Here is a 17,130-nt window from a genome sequence, read left to right as displayed (position 1 = left end):
CAGCTAATCCAAAGTGACCCACATGTTCTCAGGTCAAGCGCCTTCACCTCCGTTCTGCTTTGCATGCCTTCATTTTACAGGTTTATCTGAGGACGTCTTCCTCACTGGAAGCTCTTCCTCTCGGTTTTATTCTTCAGACGCAGGACAAGCTTTAAGGGAAATTAAATATGCTTAAAGGCAGCGTGGCACCACTTCCATTCAGAGAGTTAATCTCCAAAGAGTCACCCAAATGGAAATATTTATTTTTAGAACAGAAAAATGCTAAATATGTGTGTCAGGAAACCAAATCAGCTCTTAGAGCAAAAGCTGACTTTAAAGTTTGTAACTGCTTCAAGTAAAAAATGCAGATGAAGCTTTTCATGACTTTTTTACATGAACCCATTACTTCCTGAAGAAAAACAGAACCAAACAGTTAGATCTGGTTCCACCTGGCTGCTGAGGAACCAATCAGGAGGTTCTGCTGCTCCGGAGCTCCAGGTGTGTGTTAACACAACACCAGGGCAGAAAGACATCAGCAATGACCTCAGAGAAGCAATCTGGGAAGGGTCAAAGGTCATCTGGAGTCCATCGTTCTACAGAGAGGAAGATTATTCACAAGAGGAAACATTTAAGACAGATTCACCCTGAAGGTCAGACCGTGCAGTGAGCTCCATCTCAGACTCTACAGGCCTCAGTTAGCAGGTCAAAGGTTAAAGGTTAAAGGCTCTTCTCTCTAAAAACAACATGGCAGCTCGACTTGAAGGAACCAGAAGACTTCTGGAGCAGAACCAGAACCAGAGGACAGATGTTTACCCAGAATGCACTGCAGCTGTCAGCATGGTGGTGGAGGGCTGATGGTCTGGGCTGATTCTGGAGTCAGATGTGAGGCCATCTGTCCGACAAACAGGACAATGATCCCAAACACAGCAAAACGGTCCAGAACCAGAACCAGAACCAGAACCTCAGAGAGCTGAAGTAACGCTAGAAAGAAGAGTGGGCCACAACTCCTCCACAACCAGGAACCCACTGAGAGTTCTGCTGCTGGAGGAGGTTCTGCTGGGTCTGGTTCTGGACTCAGCTCGTATTGAGGGTAAAACAAGCTGACAGGATTTGGTCAGACTTTAAACAACCTCGTCCCACTTTTTCTGCCACCTGATAAACTCTCGGCAGCCAGGAGGCTAATTTTAGTTTTTCCTTCTTTGTTTCCAACTTTTTCTTCTGCTTCCAGCCCACGTTTGGTTATTTTTATTTCCCTGTTGTCACAGCTCCATGTTCCATGATCTGACTGTATTTATGGTTCAGATTGGAGTTTTATGTAAACCAGTTTTAGAGCATATATGTGATGAAGACATGGAACCATTTTGGTTCTCAGCTGTTAGAAACAGCCCAGCTGACAGCCTGAGTTTGTCATAGTTCGGTATTTTCAGTTTGTGGTTTTCATTATTGTCTTGTTTCGGTTTGAGTTATTGTTTCAGTTTAGTTTTTCCAGTTTATGTTTGCTGTCACTATTCACTCCTCCCCAGTCACTCTTTTGCCTTCCTGCCACGCCCATCTACACCTGTCTCTAGTCTGGTTAATTGTTTCACCTGTGTCCACTTTCCAATCACCTCCTGATTATAAAAACCTGTCCGTTTCTCTCACACACAACTGGATCATTCCGTTTTGTCATGTCTCTTTGTTCAGTGCCTTGCCTTGCCTTGCCTTGCCTTCGTTTTGGATTTCTGTTATTGTTAGTTTCTGCTGCCACGTCAGCCTTTTGTTTTGTTCGAGTTTTAGTTTAATAAATTTTTGTGGATTAAGATGAGTCTGCGTTCTGGGTTCACCTCTGTCTCCACGCCTCATGACAGAGTTCTTACTGAAGTCTAAGAGAAATCTAGCTGTGGTTGTTTTGGAGGAGCTTCTTTGTTTGTATTTTGATTTGTTGGTAATTTGATGTTGACCCAGCGTGGCTCGTGACCCTTTGGACCCGACCCGCCCACTCTGAAGCAGAACCTGAAGGTTTCATCAGGCTGTCAGGGACGGGATAAATGAGCCCCTTCAGAACTCGGACTCCTGCGGTCCAACTGGACTTTCCCGACCAGTCCGAGTCGGAGCCAACACTCTGCAAACCCAAACCGTTGTTTGGTTCTCGGACAGAACCGAGCCAAGCTGCCTCGGGGGGGGGGGTTAAAAGCTGAAACGATGAAATGATTAAAGACCCAGTGATTCATTGATTCTTTTACTAGAAATTAGAAGCGGGCTGTAATTTCTGCCTCAGAAGCAGGAAATGACATCTTTTAAACAATCCGTTTTTTATTCTCTCTGGCCCAATTAGACGTTTTCCCACAGAAAGTGCTGCTTTTTGTCCTTAATGCAGTTTTAATGGACACTTGTTTGTGTTGGTAAAGAATGAACTGTCTGAAGCGCCTCTGCTGACCTGAGGAGCAGAAAAGAAACAGACAAACATCTTTTATTAAAACACAATGTTTTTAAACTGTCTTTAATTAGTTTCAGTTCAGAGGTGAGCTCCAACTCAACTGATCCAAGTCTGAGAGTCTTTTTCAGTTTAGGAGAATAAATCCACCCCTGAGTCAGATGTTTAGGATAATATGAGCTCTGAAGTTCTTCTTAGGGTTCAAATGATCCATCCATCCATCCATCCATCCATCCATCCATCCATCCATCCATCCATCCATCCATCCATCCATCCATCCATCCATCCATCCATCCATCCATCCATCCATCCATCCATCCGTCCGTCCGTCCGTCCGTCCGTCCGTCCATCCATCCCCTCTCCGGCTCGTGGACAGCTGATGTCTGTCTCCAGCTGTCTCTGTGTTTGAGACGGGGGATGTCTAAACATAAAACATAATTGTTTAGATGACAAAAACTCTACTTTTTCCTTTTCCTGGTTACCATGGTCACACTGGATGAAGACCCCGTCATCAGCCAGGAGACGGGTGGTCTCTGCAGGGTCTCGCTGACGTCTTCAGGCTCGTATTAAGACCAACACCTCTAACTGGACCATTATGGTTTTAGGCAGTCACTAAATGCTGGTATCGAGGCTGTTGTGGTTTATCGACGCCGTCTGCTGGTGTCTAAAGTTAAACAACTTTTTTTAGTTCATAAATTACTGAATAAGATTTTCTTGTGTTGAACTGACTGTAATTAGATTAGAATCTGGATCAATCTGTTTGAGCTGAATTTAGATTTATAATTCAGACTTTTCTCATTAGTCCAGTGGCCTGAGATCAGCTGGTTCAGAGTCCATCTCTGGAGTCTCAGGGCAACAAAAGGCCACCAGGCTGCAGAACAACAAAAGAGCAGCTGCAGACGGACACAAGTCACCAAACCTCTGCAGCTGTTGTCTCACTGAGATCCGGAGGGGCGCTGACTCGCCACATGGACCAGAACCCCCCACGGTGATGACATATTCAGAACCAGAGCTCCGGTCTTCAGCCTAATCTCTCCCCTCACACATGGAAAGAATTCCAGATATCAGGTTCCACCTTCCAACGGTGTTCTGTCCGCGGGCAGCGAGCTGGTGCCAGGGTGCCACTTTATATTTAGAAGCACCGACTGTGGATGATTGTGGTCGGAAAGAACCCCCCCATCCAAAAAGCCCCACCTCAAACCCAGCTCAGACATGTGCCTCTCTGAAAATGAATACTGCCGGCTGCTAACGCACGTTCAGACTTGATTCATCGTGGAAATAAACATTTATCTGACCACGTTTCTGCTGGACCTCCTGAACCAGCGTCATTAAAAGCAACATGTTGGTGGAAGGATGAACGCGGTGAGTCCGTCGGGTCAGAGGAGTTTCTCACCGTTTCACCACAGAAAGGGGGAGAAAATCCCATCCTGCCGGCCACGAGTCCTTCAGGAGCCTCACAGTGTTTGTGTTCATTTCTCTTCAAAGCCCAAGATCACATGACCTCTAACAGGAAGTGAGTTATCAGCCCGCTGTGGAGCGGCATCCCCCAAGTTTTCACAGCTCCTGATTTAGAGTCTCTATTCTTAGCTGAGGAGCAGGACGGCCTCGTTTCAGCTTCCTGACACCAAGCTGAACGGTTCCTTCTCTTTCAGAGGATACATTATTTATTCATGAAGCGAAGGTGTCAAAGCTGCAGAACCACTGAAGCACACTTCCAGGCCTGGTTTACACGACGCTGACCAAAGTCTCAGCCTCTGAAACTTTAAATCCAGGTCCGATCGTGACCTGCAGCTGACCTGGAAGCAGAATCTTTACACCTGTTCTCTGTGACACGAGCGAGCAGATGAACAACATCGTCCTAACGCTTCTCATGTTTCAGACTGAAATACAAAAACCACAGCGCCACCTAGTGACCCGGCATGGTCACAGCGCCGTGTGCACCTGTAACGTTTTTACAATCAACATCTGAACATCTGCAGTGTTTCCAGGAGCTCGTTCCTCTTTAAGAAACATCCTTCCTGTGGCGCTCAGCGGCAGAAGAAGATTTATTCTGACGTTCCACTCCTGAACAGCATAAATGCAGCATTTAAGGCCGTAAACGACAATTAGCTGATTAGCTGTTAATGTTAATTAATCCTAGGCTGATTGTGTTCTCCCACATTCTGTTTGTTTGAACAGATATTCTCTGTTCTGTTGGTTCTGCTCATGTTTCTTTAACTTTACTGTGTTGTAACCAAATAAACACTGATTTGTAGCGCGGGTGTTTATCAGGTCTGCATCAGATGCATGAATCTGAGGAAACAGATGGAGGATTCTTCTGTTTCTACACTTTTCTTGTTTCCATTTCATTTCAAATATTTACTTACTGTAACTTACTGCGGCAGTGTTTGCTTTGTGGGTTAAAATGAGCATGTTTGCATCAAACTAGACTCAGCATTAATAAGTTGTTGCTTCTAAATGTTATTTTTAACACCTTTTCAGCCGTTTTTGGCAACATCGCCTGTATAGATTTGTTTGAAAAAACTGGATTTCAGGTCATGTTTAATCATTTTGGAGTGTTTCTCATCCTGCTGTAACTTAAACTAAGTGACAGCCCGTTTCTGCGGAGTCGTTTGTCTTTAATGAATAGTTTTTATCTCTTCTCCTGACTGCAGTTTGTGTTCATGTTGAATCTGATCTGTAAATCAGCTGAAATCCAGGATCAGCGTCCTCTGAAATGTGGGCGTTTTGCAGGAATCGGAGAGTAAAGTAAACATGATTCTAACCTGGATTCACAGGAAAGAAAGCCTCTCTCTTTTTTTACCTGACTGGTCCAGAGCCGTGCAGCGCCGTCCAATCACGTCTCTTCACAACTCTTCTTCACGCTCTCCCTGCGCCGGTTACCAAGGAGACAGTGAAGTCTGAGAAGTAGAGCAATGCTTTGGCATGAATCTTGTTTTTATAAATTTATTTATTTCGCTCTGCCTCAGCAGCGGGAGAAGAGTCTGACCACCTGGACCGGCGCTTGTTTGTCGCTCAGCTCAGCAGAAACATCTGAACCGAGCAGCTCAGCAGGTCCGTTTTAGGCTTCAGGATGTCAGAAAGTACTGAAGCTGATCTGGGTCTCAGCAGGTTCTGAAACGATTCAAATGTTGCCTCCAGAACCTAGGTCCAGCTCCCGACTCAACAGAACCTGGTTCCAGCTCCTGACCCAACAGAACCTCCTCCAGCAGCAGAACTCTCAGTGGGGTCCTGGTTGTGGAGGAGTTGTGGCCCACTCTCAGCTCATTGGTTTCTGCTCAGCTCTCTGAGGTTCTGGTTCTGGTTCTGGACCGTTCTGTTGGCCTCACATCTGACTCCAGAATCAGCCCAAACCATCAGCCCTCCACTGCCGTGCTGACAGCTGCAGTGCATTCTGGGTAAACATCTGTCCTCTGGTTTTAAGGGAACTCTTAAAACTGAAGGAGGCGGACTTTCTTCTCCCCAGGACTCCTGGCCGGGCCACCTGCTCTGCTTAGGTTTTCTTCCAGCGATCCAACAGATCCAGGTTCTGAACAGATCCAGGTTCTGAACAGTTCCAGGTTCTGAGCTTTCAGCCTCGACCAACCAGCGGTGGTTTTAACAAGTGACCCGATGAAAAGGAAGTAAAAAGGAAAGGGAATCAGCTGAGGCCCACATGTGAAGCTTTAATCTGGTTTCTGTCCTTTTCTCTTCTCACACAAATAAAGATGCTGATGCAGCTTCTCTCCTTTCCTTCTGTTAAATGTGGGCTAAAAATACAGCATCTTTGAAGTGTCTGGCTGCCCGTCCATCATCCGTCAGTCCTTTCTTTGGTTGCTGCTGGGCTGCAGAGTTCGCAGATTGTTCATCTAGATTCTGACCCGAGTGATTGAAAGAGGTTCTGTCTTTTCTTCCTGTCCTGTGAAGCTGAAATGAAACAGAGTGAATGAAGACAGGAGTTAGAGACGCTGAGCGTCCGGCTCGTTACTCAGAACTGATGCTCAGCTCAGAGAAAGATGGAGGCGAGACGAAGCAGGTGATTATCTATAAACGGACGACTGATCTGAACAGAAAGCTTGGATTGTTGGATGTAGTTAGTAAAAATGACCCTGAATTTTGCAGATTATTACAGTTTTGCATAATTCGTGGAAAAAGCAGCTTTCACAGAGACTGAACTGTCTTTAACTCGATGCCCTCGTGGGTTCTGTTGATGATGTGGTTCTCCGGGGGAAACAGGATGTGTTTGTAAAGAAACTGAGCTGTTTTAGTTCAGTTTCTGCAGGTTTGGCTTCACTGGTGAGGAACACAAAGGCTGGAACCGGTTAGAAACTAATAATCTGTTGATTTGATCATCATCTGTTTGTTGGCAGCTTCCAAAGCTTGATGCTAATGCTAACGTTCTTTAAACAGCTTAGCTACAAACTGTTAAAAGAGACTAAATCTTGTATTTTTGTCATGTTTGCAGTCGTGCTTTAATGTTTTTAAGGAGTTTAGCGCAGTTAACCAATCAGAAAGCTGGAAATGGAACATGAAGCTTCTCTGCTGCAGCTTTTTAATATATTTAGATTATTTGTATTTTTGTGCTGAGGGTGAAATATAAAAAATGTGTTTTTCTTTGACAGATCAGGGATCATGCAACCTGCAGGGATGTTGCTGCTCCAAGCAAAAACAATCAAACACTAATTTCCTCCTTTTTTATCCCACAAATGAAGCCAAAGAGATAAACGGTATCAGGTATTGATCTCTGGAAGTGCTGCTGGGCATAATTTAGCTGTGGAATGAGCCAGGCTACGTGTTTATGCTAAGCTAATTGCCTCCTGGCTCCAGCATGATGCTCAGGACTGGGATCGATATCGCCGCATCGATCGGTTTTATCTTCCCCTCAGAAACGGAGCCAATAAATAAATCCTTCGAATCCATGAATTTAAGCAGCGATAAACGCCTTCCTGTCCTCATCTTCCAACAGATGCAGCTGCTCGACAAGTTCCCCATCGAGGGAGGCCAGAAAGACCCGAAGAAGAGGATCATTCCATTCCTCCCAGGTAATAGTCTGATCCTGCAGCTCCAGTTCTCTGAACAGGCTCTCATATTAAAAATGCATGAGTGGCACTCGTGGGGCGTCATATCGAGCTGGTTGCTGCGTGTATGTGTCTGTGTGTGTGTGTGTGTGTGTGTGTGTTCCTGCTGATGAGGCAGAATCTGGGCTTTTATTATCACCCGCCAAAGGCAGAAAGGGGATAATAGTTTTGCCTCTGTTAGCAAAATACCTTATGAATCACTGGACAGGTCGGACACTGTTAAACTAATTTTTGGAGTCAGTCTAATTAAAGATGGCCGCCACAGCTAAACAGGTTTATTGAAGTTGAAATAGGTGTGGTAGTAGCTGTTCCCTCCGTCCTCTCATCATGACATGGTCTGAGTTTCAAACCGGCGGGCGACATGCATTCCCACGAGGCCTGACAGGCCTTCCTCCTTCATGCTTGTGTTTGAGTCTCTGAGGCTACAGAGATTTATCAGCCTGGGCTTAAAGAACAAACCTGCTTCTGTCTGTTTGCTGCACTTTATTTTGGTAAACGCTCCGTTTCAGCCCTCCGGCCACCACATGATCCCAGCTTCAGCTGCTAATGCTCGTCCTCCTCCTCCTCCTCCTCCTCCTCCTCNAGCCTGGGCTTAAAGAACAAACCTGCTTCTGTCTGTTTGCTGCACTTTATTTTGGTAAACGCTCCGTTTCAGCCCTCCGGCCACCACATGATCCCAGCTTCAGCTGCTAATGCTCGTCCTCCTCCTCCTCCTCCTCCTCCTCCTCCTCCTCCTCCTCCTCCCTCTCAGCCGGCGCCAGATGCAAACCGTACCGATCGTCTGCAGAGACATAACTCAGGTTAAAGTCGTGCTCCCCTCGCAGCGTGACGTTTAATGGACTTTTTAATTGGCCAGGATTGAAAGAAGCCGTTAAGTTCCAGCAGGGAAATATCTCACTCTGACAGAAACTTCTGTTGGGCTGAAAGTCCGAGTCACAAGCGTCCCGCCGCTCACAAGTCTTCACACAGAAAAACTGAGAATTTCTCCTGGAGTTCCACAGTGGAAGAAACTGAATTAAATATTCAAACCTTTCTGAAAAATAAGAGCTGTTGTAGGAACAGTTCCATGCAAACGTTTCCCCTTCTTGGGAGTTTAGTTTGTTTTTTTTCCAGACTTAAAAATAAAAATTCACATTTCTATAAAACTTTCCAACAAATGGAGTATTTTCCACATTAATTGTACATAAAAGATGCATCATTAGAACCACATGAAGCCCTCACAGGTTCTCAGATTTATTCTTGAAACGACTCCGGTCAGAGGATTACCAGATTAAATCTGAAGTTAGATTTGAGCCTAAAGTCAGAGTTGTTGGATTCTTGTCGCCATGGCAACAGAAACTGATCCTCTGCTCCGGATCAGATGATGTAAACGTTAAAAACCCTCCGAGGACTCGGAGCTCCGGTTCGATGAGGCGGATTTTAGTGAAACTTTTTAACCTCAGGAAGACCTTCAAGACCTTCAACCTGCAGTTAAAAGATTCAGTCTGATTATTATTTGTTGGACAGGAAGCTCTGAGTCCAGAACCTCCTGACAGGAAGCTGTTCTGTTGCTCATTACTGACACCTGCTGGCAGGTTGAAGTATCACATGATGCGTTTTTCTCTGGCAGAAAATCAGTTTTTTAGTTTTAGTTTGTGTTGTTTCCATGTTCCAGATGTTCTCTCCTCTGTCTTTTCCATCTAACATCACCTTTCCTCTGTTTTATTTCCCCAACTTTTCCCTCCAGTTTGACTGTTTGTCCCCTTTCCTCCCCCTCCAGGCAAAATCCTGTTCCGGAGGAGTCATGTGCGAGATGTGGCCATGAAGCGGCTGCGTTTCATCGATGACTACTGCAGGGTAAAGAGGCCTGACCGTAAACTGACTCAGTGAATCATCTCCATCTTTCTGTTTTCATGTTTTAAACCTGAGAAATGAAGCGCAGACGTTTGTTTCTGTTAAAGAGGCAGGGCTGACTGAGTTTGCTGAGCTCTTTATTAGAAAGTCTCCGTCACTAACGGACCTCAGAGACCTCTGAGACCTCTGAGACGAGGACAGGAAGTTCTCTCCCCATTAGGACTTCCTTCCCACCAGAGAAAGACCCAAACAAAGTGATGTGGTTCCAGATAAACCTGATTATCACTTCCTGTTTGAACTCGCGGATTCAACCCTTTCCTGCGTCACACCTTCACTTCTCCCTTCCTTCCTCCTGGAGCCACATTGGGATTGGGAAACGGTTTCTTTACACACAGTTAGGAGGCAGTTTTTCTCTGCCTGCAGAAGGAAAAGGTTCGGCTCATTAATTGGGATCAAAAGAAGCCTAAAAACCAAAGCAGTTCCAGCTTTTTGAAATGATCCATAAAGCAGGAGAATACCCTGCAGCGCAGCAGCTTTTACTGCAGCTCTGTGGAGTGTGTGACACTGTTTACTTCCTGAGACAAGAGTAATACCCCGCTGCCGTCCAGCCAGCTGTGGACGACGATCGGACCTGAGATGCTCGGAGCTCTGCCTCCTCCTGGAGCTGCTCAGGTCATTAAATATAGATGGTTCGCAGACATATGATCCTTTCTGACGGCGGAGAGGCTCCATCTTTGAAGATCCACAGACACAACAGATCACTGAGCTCTTGTTACATTATTCTATAGAAGCTGCAGGTCTGCAGGTCTGCAGGTTCTCCTCCGGTTCCTGATCAGGAACGTCACTTTATTTACAGCCACTGGTTGGAAAAACTGTGGAAATTTATTGTGGATTATTTCTGATCCAAGTTCAACATAAACCTTTGATGAATGAGGCTTTGAAACAACTCTGTCACTCTGCCTGTCTCTGTCTGTCTCCGCCCGTCTCATTCTGTCTCATTCTGTCTCTGTCTGTCTCTGTCTGTCTCCGCCCATTTCCACCTGTCTCATTCTGTCTCCGCCTGTCTCTGTCTGTCTCCACCTGTCTCATTCTGTCTCCACCCGTCTCATTCCGTCTCCATCTGTCTCATTCTGTCTCAGCCTGTCTCTGCCCGTCTCCGCCCGTCTCATTCTGTCTCCGCCCGTCTCATTCCGTCTCCGTCTGTCTCATTCTGTCTCTGCCTGTCTCTGCCCGTCTCCGCCCGTCTCATTCCGTCTCCGTCTGTCTCCGCCTGCAGGCTCTGGTGAGGCTCCCCTCTCACATCTCTCAGAGCGAGGAGGTTCTTCGTTTCTTCGAGACCAAGACGGACGACATCCACCCCCCGGAGGAGTGAGTTCTCTCAGAACAGGAACCGTCATGGCGCCTTCCTGCAGACACCCAAACTCTCAGATTAGGTTTTCTCATGTCTTTACATCAGGCTCTCAGAGAGGGACGGGTCTGTTGGACACATATCAGATGGTTCTGGAGCTGAAAACAAGCTGATCAATCTGAAGTTTATGTTTTCAAATATCTGTGAAAACACAGAGAGGTTAAAGGTTAAAGGTGACTCAGCTGAGACTCTGAGGAACTTCCTCCCTGAACTGCATCACTTTCATCATCTCTGCAGCTTTTTGTCACTTCGTAGCTCCGCCCTGATGAAGATGTTTTACTTCCTGTAACCTTAGAATAAAACAGCTGCACAGCCAAGTGCATGATGGGAAACATGAGTGGGTAACAGTGTTGCACACGTGGCTGGGTACGAAACGCCAGCTGCTGGGCGAGAGGCGGGGCTACGATGGTGTCTCCGTGTGGAGGTGAGCTGCACGCTCACTGTTACGCTGTGTCCTAGAAACCAAATCAACAATGGAGACATTTTCCCCTTTTTTAGGTTTATCTTATTTGATCCTGATCTGAGTTTTAAAAATCTCCAATTTGGGAAAGTGTTTTCTGTTGTTTGTGGAAAATCTCCAGTAGTCTGGGTTGTATTTGGAGGAATAAGAGCTAAAAGCAGCACCTGCATCATGATGGGAATCTGCAGAACCTTTAATGTGACAGATGAAGGTTTTCATGTCAGAACACGGAGCACAGTCCCTGTTAGGATGAGCTGAGCCCGGATCGTAAAGAAACTCGGGATCAGTCTCTGCTGCAGCTTCAGGCCTGCTTCTGCTCTCACTGCTGGATTTTTGTTGCTTTCTTGTGTTTTCCTGCTCAGCAGCATCTTTAGTTGTAGGTTTAGGTTTCCAGGTATTTCCACAGCGATGGCAGCGTTTGATTGGCTGCTGCAGACACACACAGACACACACATTGTGTGAGCGTGTGTGTGCGGACAGTTTGTCAGCTTGTTTTCTCTAATTACGCTGCACAACATTCGCAGCGTGATGTCGTGTTGCAGATAAACCCTCCCCTCTTCGGGATCTGTTCCCAGATCAGTTTGTGGGTTTGTGGAAGTGTCCACCGGGCCGTGCAGAGGTGGAGGGAGCTGATGGCTGCAGTTAATTAGAGAAGAGTGTTGCTGCTGCACCCGAGGCGCTCCGACCCGCACAACTCGGTTCTTCCATGTTAATTACTTTCCTCTCGTCTCCTCCTCCTCCTCGCCCTCATAAACTGGAGTACGTCTAACTGGTGAGACGGCTGCAGGCTGCAGGTTAGGAACACAATCATCCTCTGATGAGCAGCGCTCCTTCTCACCTGTTCATCGTCTCCTTCGTTTCTTTCCCACCAACTTCCACTCAGGTCCTAATCTTAGATGGTATTTTACATGTAGTTAATCTCAAAATTATTTAAAATACTTTCCCTGCGGGGAAATGAATGTTTCTCTAAGAAATCTAAAACAGAAAATACATTCATGGAAATATGAAGATTGAAGATTTTTGGCTTAAATCTTTAAATCTATTCGTTTATTATTATTATTATATATTATTATTATATATTTATATCGTTTATTTTCTGCCACGTTTTCAGGACTCAGGCCCCAAATTTTCTGACAGACGTGGTTTTTATTCCCTCAGGTTTGATGAGTTCATTTCCTCACTGGTTTTTCTGCATCTTTAACCAGAAACCAAAAAGCTCACAGCCCAGTTTGAACACATGTTTTCTGTTCTTCCAGCTTGTTCCTCTAACATCGTGACACACTGTCATCAAATATATTTAGAAGCTAAATGAAGACATTGTCTTAAAACAAACCAATTATTGAAATTGTTTTGGAAGTTTTCTGTGTATTTCTTTTAATGAAAATAGCTTTAATTTAAAATTAATTTCACATTAAAACCCAATGTCTTCATCTTATTCTTTATAAAAGCCTTTATTCTCATCACTTATGGTTTTTATTTGAGTTTTAACTCTGTTGGGTTAATGGTGTGTTTGACGTCCTCATCAACCGCTCTCAGCTCGAGTCACGGGGAAAATGGATGGAGCCCTGCGCCTTCCTACCCACAATGCATCTGTTAAATGAATCGAGAGACGAGGGGGGTGAGATCATCAGATGATTTAATGTCCTGATTGGAGAGTTTGGAGTGAGACACTGAGAAGGATGGCCTGCTCTGTGATAGCATTAATCCATCAGGGTGTGTGTGTGTGTGTGTGTGTGAGACCTGGTTTCTGATCGCTCTTCAGGACTTTTTCACCTTACCTTGTCAGGTGCAGATTAACTGCAGGAACAACATCTGACTGCTTCAGCTCGGTGTTTCCAAATCAATAAGACTCATTTGATCGTCTTTAAATTCACTCAGTTTCCTCCTAATAAATAAAAACCCTAAACTGGAGCGTGGGGTGGGGGGGTGCACCCTCGAGCTTGAACCAGGGCAGATGTGTCTCCGCTCTGCAGTGGAACGATCCAGGGAGGGTTCTGATCCATTTGACACGACAGCTGCAAACACAGCAGAAAGCTGTTCAGGTGGACTCGGTCTGAATGTGGACTTCATGGACCCCTCGGGGCTTTTTCCACCTAGTTTTTACTGTTTCTGCAGATCGCATCCTGACTGATGTTATACAGGATGTTTGGAGTGTTTCTCTGGATCTGCTCTGGATCTGCTCCTGATCTGCTCTGGATCTGCTCCTGATCTGCTCCGGATCTGTCTGCAAACAGATGGACTGGTTCAACCTTCATGGATCACCTTTTTGTTCCGACTGCAGAGCAAACAAAGCTCCGGTGTTGCTCTGGTTCTCTGCGGTCAGATTAACGATGTAAGGAGGCGCAGCAGCTGCAGTGTTTGATTCAGACGGATGTCTGGTTATTTCAGGCCACCTCTCACCTGCCTCCATCTCTCCTCCCGTCATCACCTTCACACGGACGCACTCGTTCACCCGGAATGACTCATTCTCTGCCCTCGTCCTCGCTGGGAGCTACAGGAAGAGCTCTGGGAGGGCCGGCATGAACACGGCTGGGATGGACTGAGTGAGCGGGGAGAAGGTGTGCTCACTTTATCACTTCCTGGGAAATGAGGAAGGAGAAGGGTGGAGGAAAGGGAGGAGGTCATATGAGGTCAACAACCAGAGGGGGAGGGAATACCTGAACCTCTTCCTGGTTTCTCTCAACCCACAGGATTAAAAATGATCATTGAATGAGGCGGATGATGACACGAGCGGTGATGTCTTATTGTTTTCATAAATTTTAATTCCAGGAGTTGATTCTTGACAGCAGCCTGCCCCCCCCCCCGCCCCCCTCCTCTGCTGTAAGATTAAATTTCCTGGCATCTGATTAGAATAAAAGGAGCCCTTTGCCTGGCAGAGCAACACAGGAATCAATCCCATCAATCAAGGCTTCGTCCTTCTGTGTCTGTGTGACGTTGACCCCTGTCTGCAGAGACCGGTACTGCAGCTCGGGGCCCTGATGTCACTCTGATGCAACCAGACTCCAGGATCCTGCTGGATTATCAACTTTTACCTGCATTTTTGCTCATTGGTGTTGCTTTTTTTGATGTGTTGGACAAAAAACAGCTGAAATGAACATTTTTAAGCCCTGACATCTCATGCAGCTGCTGAAGGTTGTCCCATTCTGTCTGTAGAGGATTCGAACAGTCCTGGATGGGAGCAGATGTTGTTCTAAAACCTGGACTAATGCACCCCCATACCATCAGAGAGGCAGGCTGACCTCAGAACAGTTCTCCTCTTTGGTCCAGAGGAGACACATCTGTTCACATCTGGCTACTTCTTTGCCTGATAGAGCTTTAAGCAGCACGGTGAACTGTGTTTACAGACAGTGTTCCTGAGCAGAACCAGAACCAGAACCAGAACCTGGGTTTGACCTTTGACCTCAGAGGGTTCTCCTGATTCTTCTGATCTGTTGATGATTTTATGAACCGTAGATGATTTCCTGTTTGAGGTGAAGTGATGAGATGAAAGAATACAGAATTTTAGACCAAATGTTTAATAACGGTGTTATTTAAATGATTTTATGGCAGAAATATTCAGATATTAAGTAGGACCATGGCTGAGGGACAGAAACTGTCCTAACTGTCCACATGGTGGCACACTTAACAATCCAAAGAGTTCCCAGCTCTTCATCCATGACCTGCTCACACAACTCTTCATCTTTTTTTATTTCTCACCACACTCCTGAGCACCTGTTTCTTTTTGCATTTTTTTCTCCCCTTCCTGTATTTTTAGTGAGTCAGTGTGCAGAAAACAGGGGCTGATTTACCTCTCAGCCTAAATTGAATTATCTGTCCTCTGGACACCATATTGTTGACAAATTCCCTCATTAATATGTGCATCCTGCGTCTCAGCTGTGATGTTAGGCTCCATCATGCCTCCCCCCAGCGCCCCCAACATGAATAATAACAACACTGTGTGCCCTTGGTTCAGGATTATCACCAGGATAAGTCATGAACTGCTGTGATTGGTCAGGTTTTGGACTCTCCACAGGCGAGGAGCTGGGTCACCCCTGGCGATGCTCGTGGGGGGGCGGGGGAGCAGATCTGGTGTTTGGGCCAATCAGGAATAAGAAACACAGCCTGAAAACTGAAACAGAAACAGGTTGGTTTCAGTTTCGACCAACAGAAGAAGCTTTTTCCATCTTTATTATCAATGACGACTACAGCTGATTCAAGATGGCCGCCCTAAGCAACACAAACATGGCTGTAAGTCAGTCACTCTTACAGATATGGAGCCATAATCTGTTGTAGTAACAGATGAGACCGACGCTCTGAGTGCTAACACAGAGTCTTTACTCAAAGGTTTGACTAAAATGACTCGAACTCCATATTTCTCAACATAAGATGATCTTAATTTAAAGCTTGTTTTTTAAATATATAAATTACATCTGTTTAAAGCTCAGAACCGTGGAACTGACAAGACTTTTTCTCCAGCTTCATAAATCTGTGGACATCTGCCAAAGTGGTGAAAAACGTGATAAAACATTTCGTATATTTTTGAGTTTTTCACACAGCCGTAGATTTGTGCAGACAAACTGAGCTCAGCTGTCTCCTTCGTTCTTAGATTCATAACCTCGTCTTCATCAGCTTGACTCCTCTGCAGACATGCAGTCATCAGCTCTTCACCATGTATTCACATTAAACACCACCTTCCTCCTCTTCATGCCTCCATGAAACCTCGGGGAAGTTCTGGCGGTCTGAGCCGGGGCTCAGGGACTCGGGTCACTGGTTAAACTCTGGACTCGGTGTTTTCTGCTCTCCCTTCTTACAGCTGCTTCTTCGAACATACCTCTAAAAATAAAACTGCTGCACCTTTTCTGCGTGTCCCAGTGGAATGCCAAGCTCAACATATTTTTGTTGTTTTACAGCTGAACATTGATGCTAATAGTCAAGAATGATATTTGACCCTTTTTGGCCTAGCTTCTTCCCCCTTACAGCTTATGTCCTATTAATTTTTTTTATTGTTTTTATGGTGTTTTGTGTTTGGTTTCATCCTTTTACCATTTATTATTTTATCTGCAGCACTTTGGTCAATGGCAGTTGTTTTCAAATGTGCAATATAAATGAATCTAATTTGACTGAATTAGCTTTTTGTGCATGGTAAATGCTAACAGTTAGCAACAAACAATGTGTGGGTTAGCGTTAGCTGTTAGCATGCAGAAAACACGAAGCTATAGAAGATCAGAAATTAGTCAACACACAAACAGCAGCCTCATTAACACTCCTTATTAATTTATTAGGAAACAGGTCTTTATGATGTTAAATTGTGAATAATTTTGTATTTTTAGGGATGCAACCCTAAGGCTAATGTTGATCACTAATTGGCCTTTTTGTGCATGCTAAATTCTAACAGCTAACAAACCATACAAGCTAACGTTAGTTTTGAGCAGACAGCAGTGAAAGCCTGCTGATCCAATCAGTGCTTAGTCTTGTTTGTGAGGATTTATGGAGCTTCAGCGACCGTGTCGTTAGTGACTGCATCTGCTCATTTATAGAGTAATTAACCCCCGAAGAGTCAAACACAGCTAGCATTAGTTCCAGCATTCGGTCGAAGGCTGATTGTGTAGACATCGACTGTTGGAACGGAAACTGCTTCCTGCTTTTCTCCCAACTCAGATTTATTTGGTCCACTTTCTGAGTCGTGTTGATCTCTCAGCTACAGCCCAGCATGAAGTAGTTAAACTATCTATCCCACCTCGCTTGTTTAAAGAGGTACTTGCTACTATTGGGCCAAATGTGCTTCAGATTATCAATACTAGTCTTTCTTCAGGTATAGTACCTGGGGTTTTTAAACATGCATTTGTACGTCCTCTACTTAAAAAAACAGGCCTTGACCCCTCTCTTTGCTCCAATTTCAGGCCTATTTCTAATCTCCCATTCATTTCTAAATTACTAGAGAAGGTTGTTTACAACCAGTTGTTACCTTTTTTAGAGGACAATGGTATCACTGAGCCGTTTC

At 45.3% G+C, this 17,130-nt stretch overlaps 1 protein-coding gene across 4 annotated transcripts in view; it reads left to right on the top strand.

The window, feature by feature from the left end:
- Positions 1-17,130, top strand: part of sh3pxd2aa (SH3 and PX domains 2Aa) — an 84,344-nt gene that overhangs the window by 14,954 nt on the left and 52,260 nt on the right. For 3 of the 4 annotated variants that reach the window (XM_037974963.1, XM_037974962.1, XM_037974965.1), the window contains exons 3-5: positions 7,338-7,413; positions 9,209-9,285; positions 10,559-10,650. In XM_037974963.1, coding sequence (XP_037830891.1) covers positions 7,338-7,413; positions 9,209-9,285; positions 10,559-10,650 — 245 coding nt within the window. Of the gene's footprint in view, positions 1-7,337; positions 7,414-9,208; positions 9,286-10,558; positions 10,651-17,130 lie in introns of those variants that run through there. The other variant, XM_037974966.1, reaches the window with a different exon arrangement.

The sequence above is a fragment of the Kryptolebias marmoratus genome, linkage group LG3, assembly GCF_001649575.2.
Source record: "Kryptolebias marmoratus isolate JLee-2015 linkage group LG3, ASM164957v2, whole genome shotgun sequence".
NCBI lineage: Eukaryota > Metazoa > Chordata > Actinopteri > Cyprinodontiformes > Rivulidae > Kryptolebias > Kryptolebias marmoratus.
This window is presented reverse-complemented; position numbering and strand designations above follow the sequence as displayed.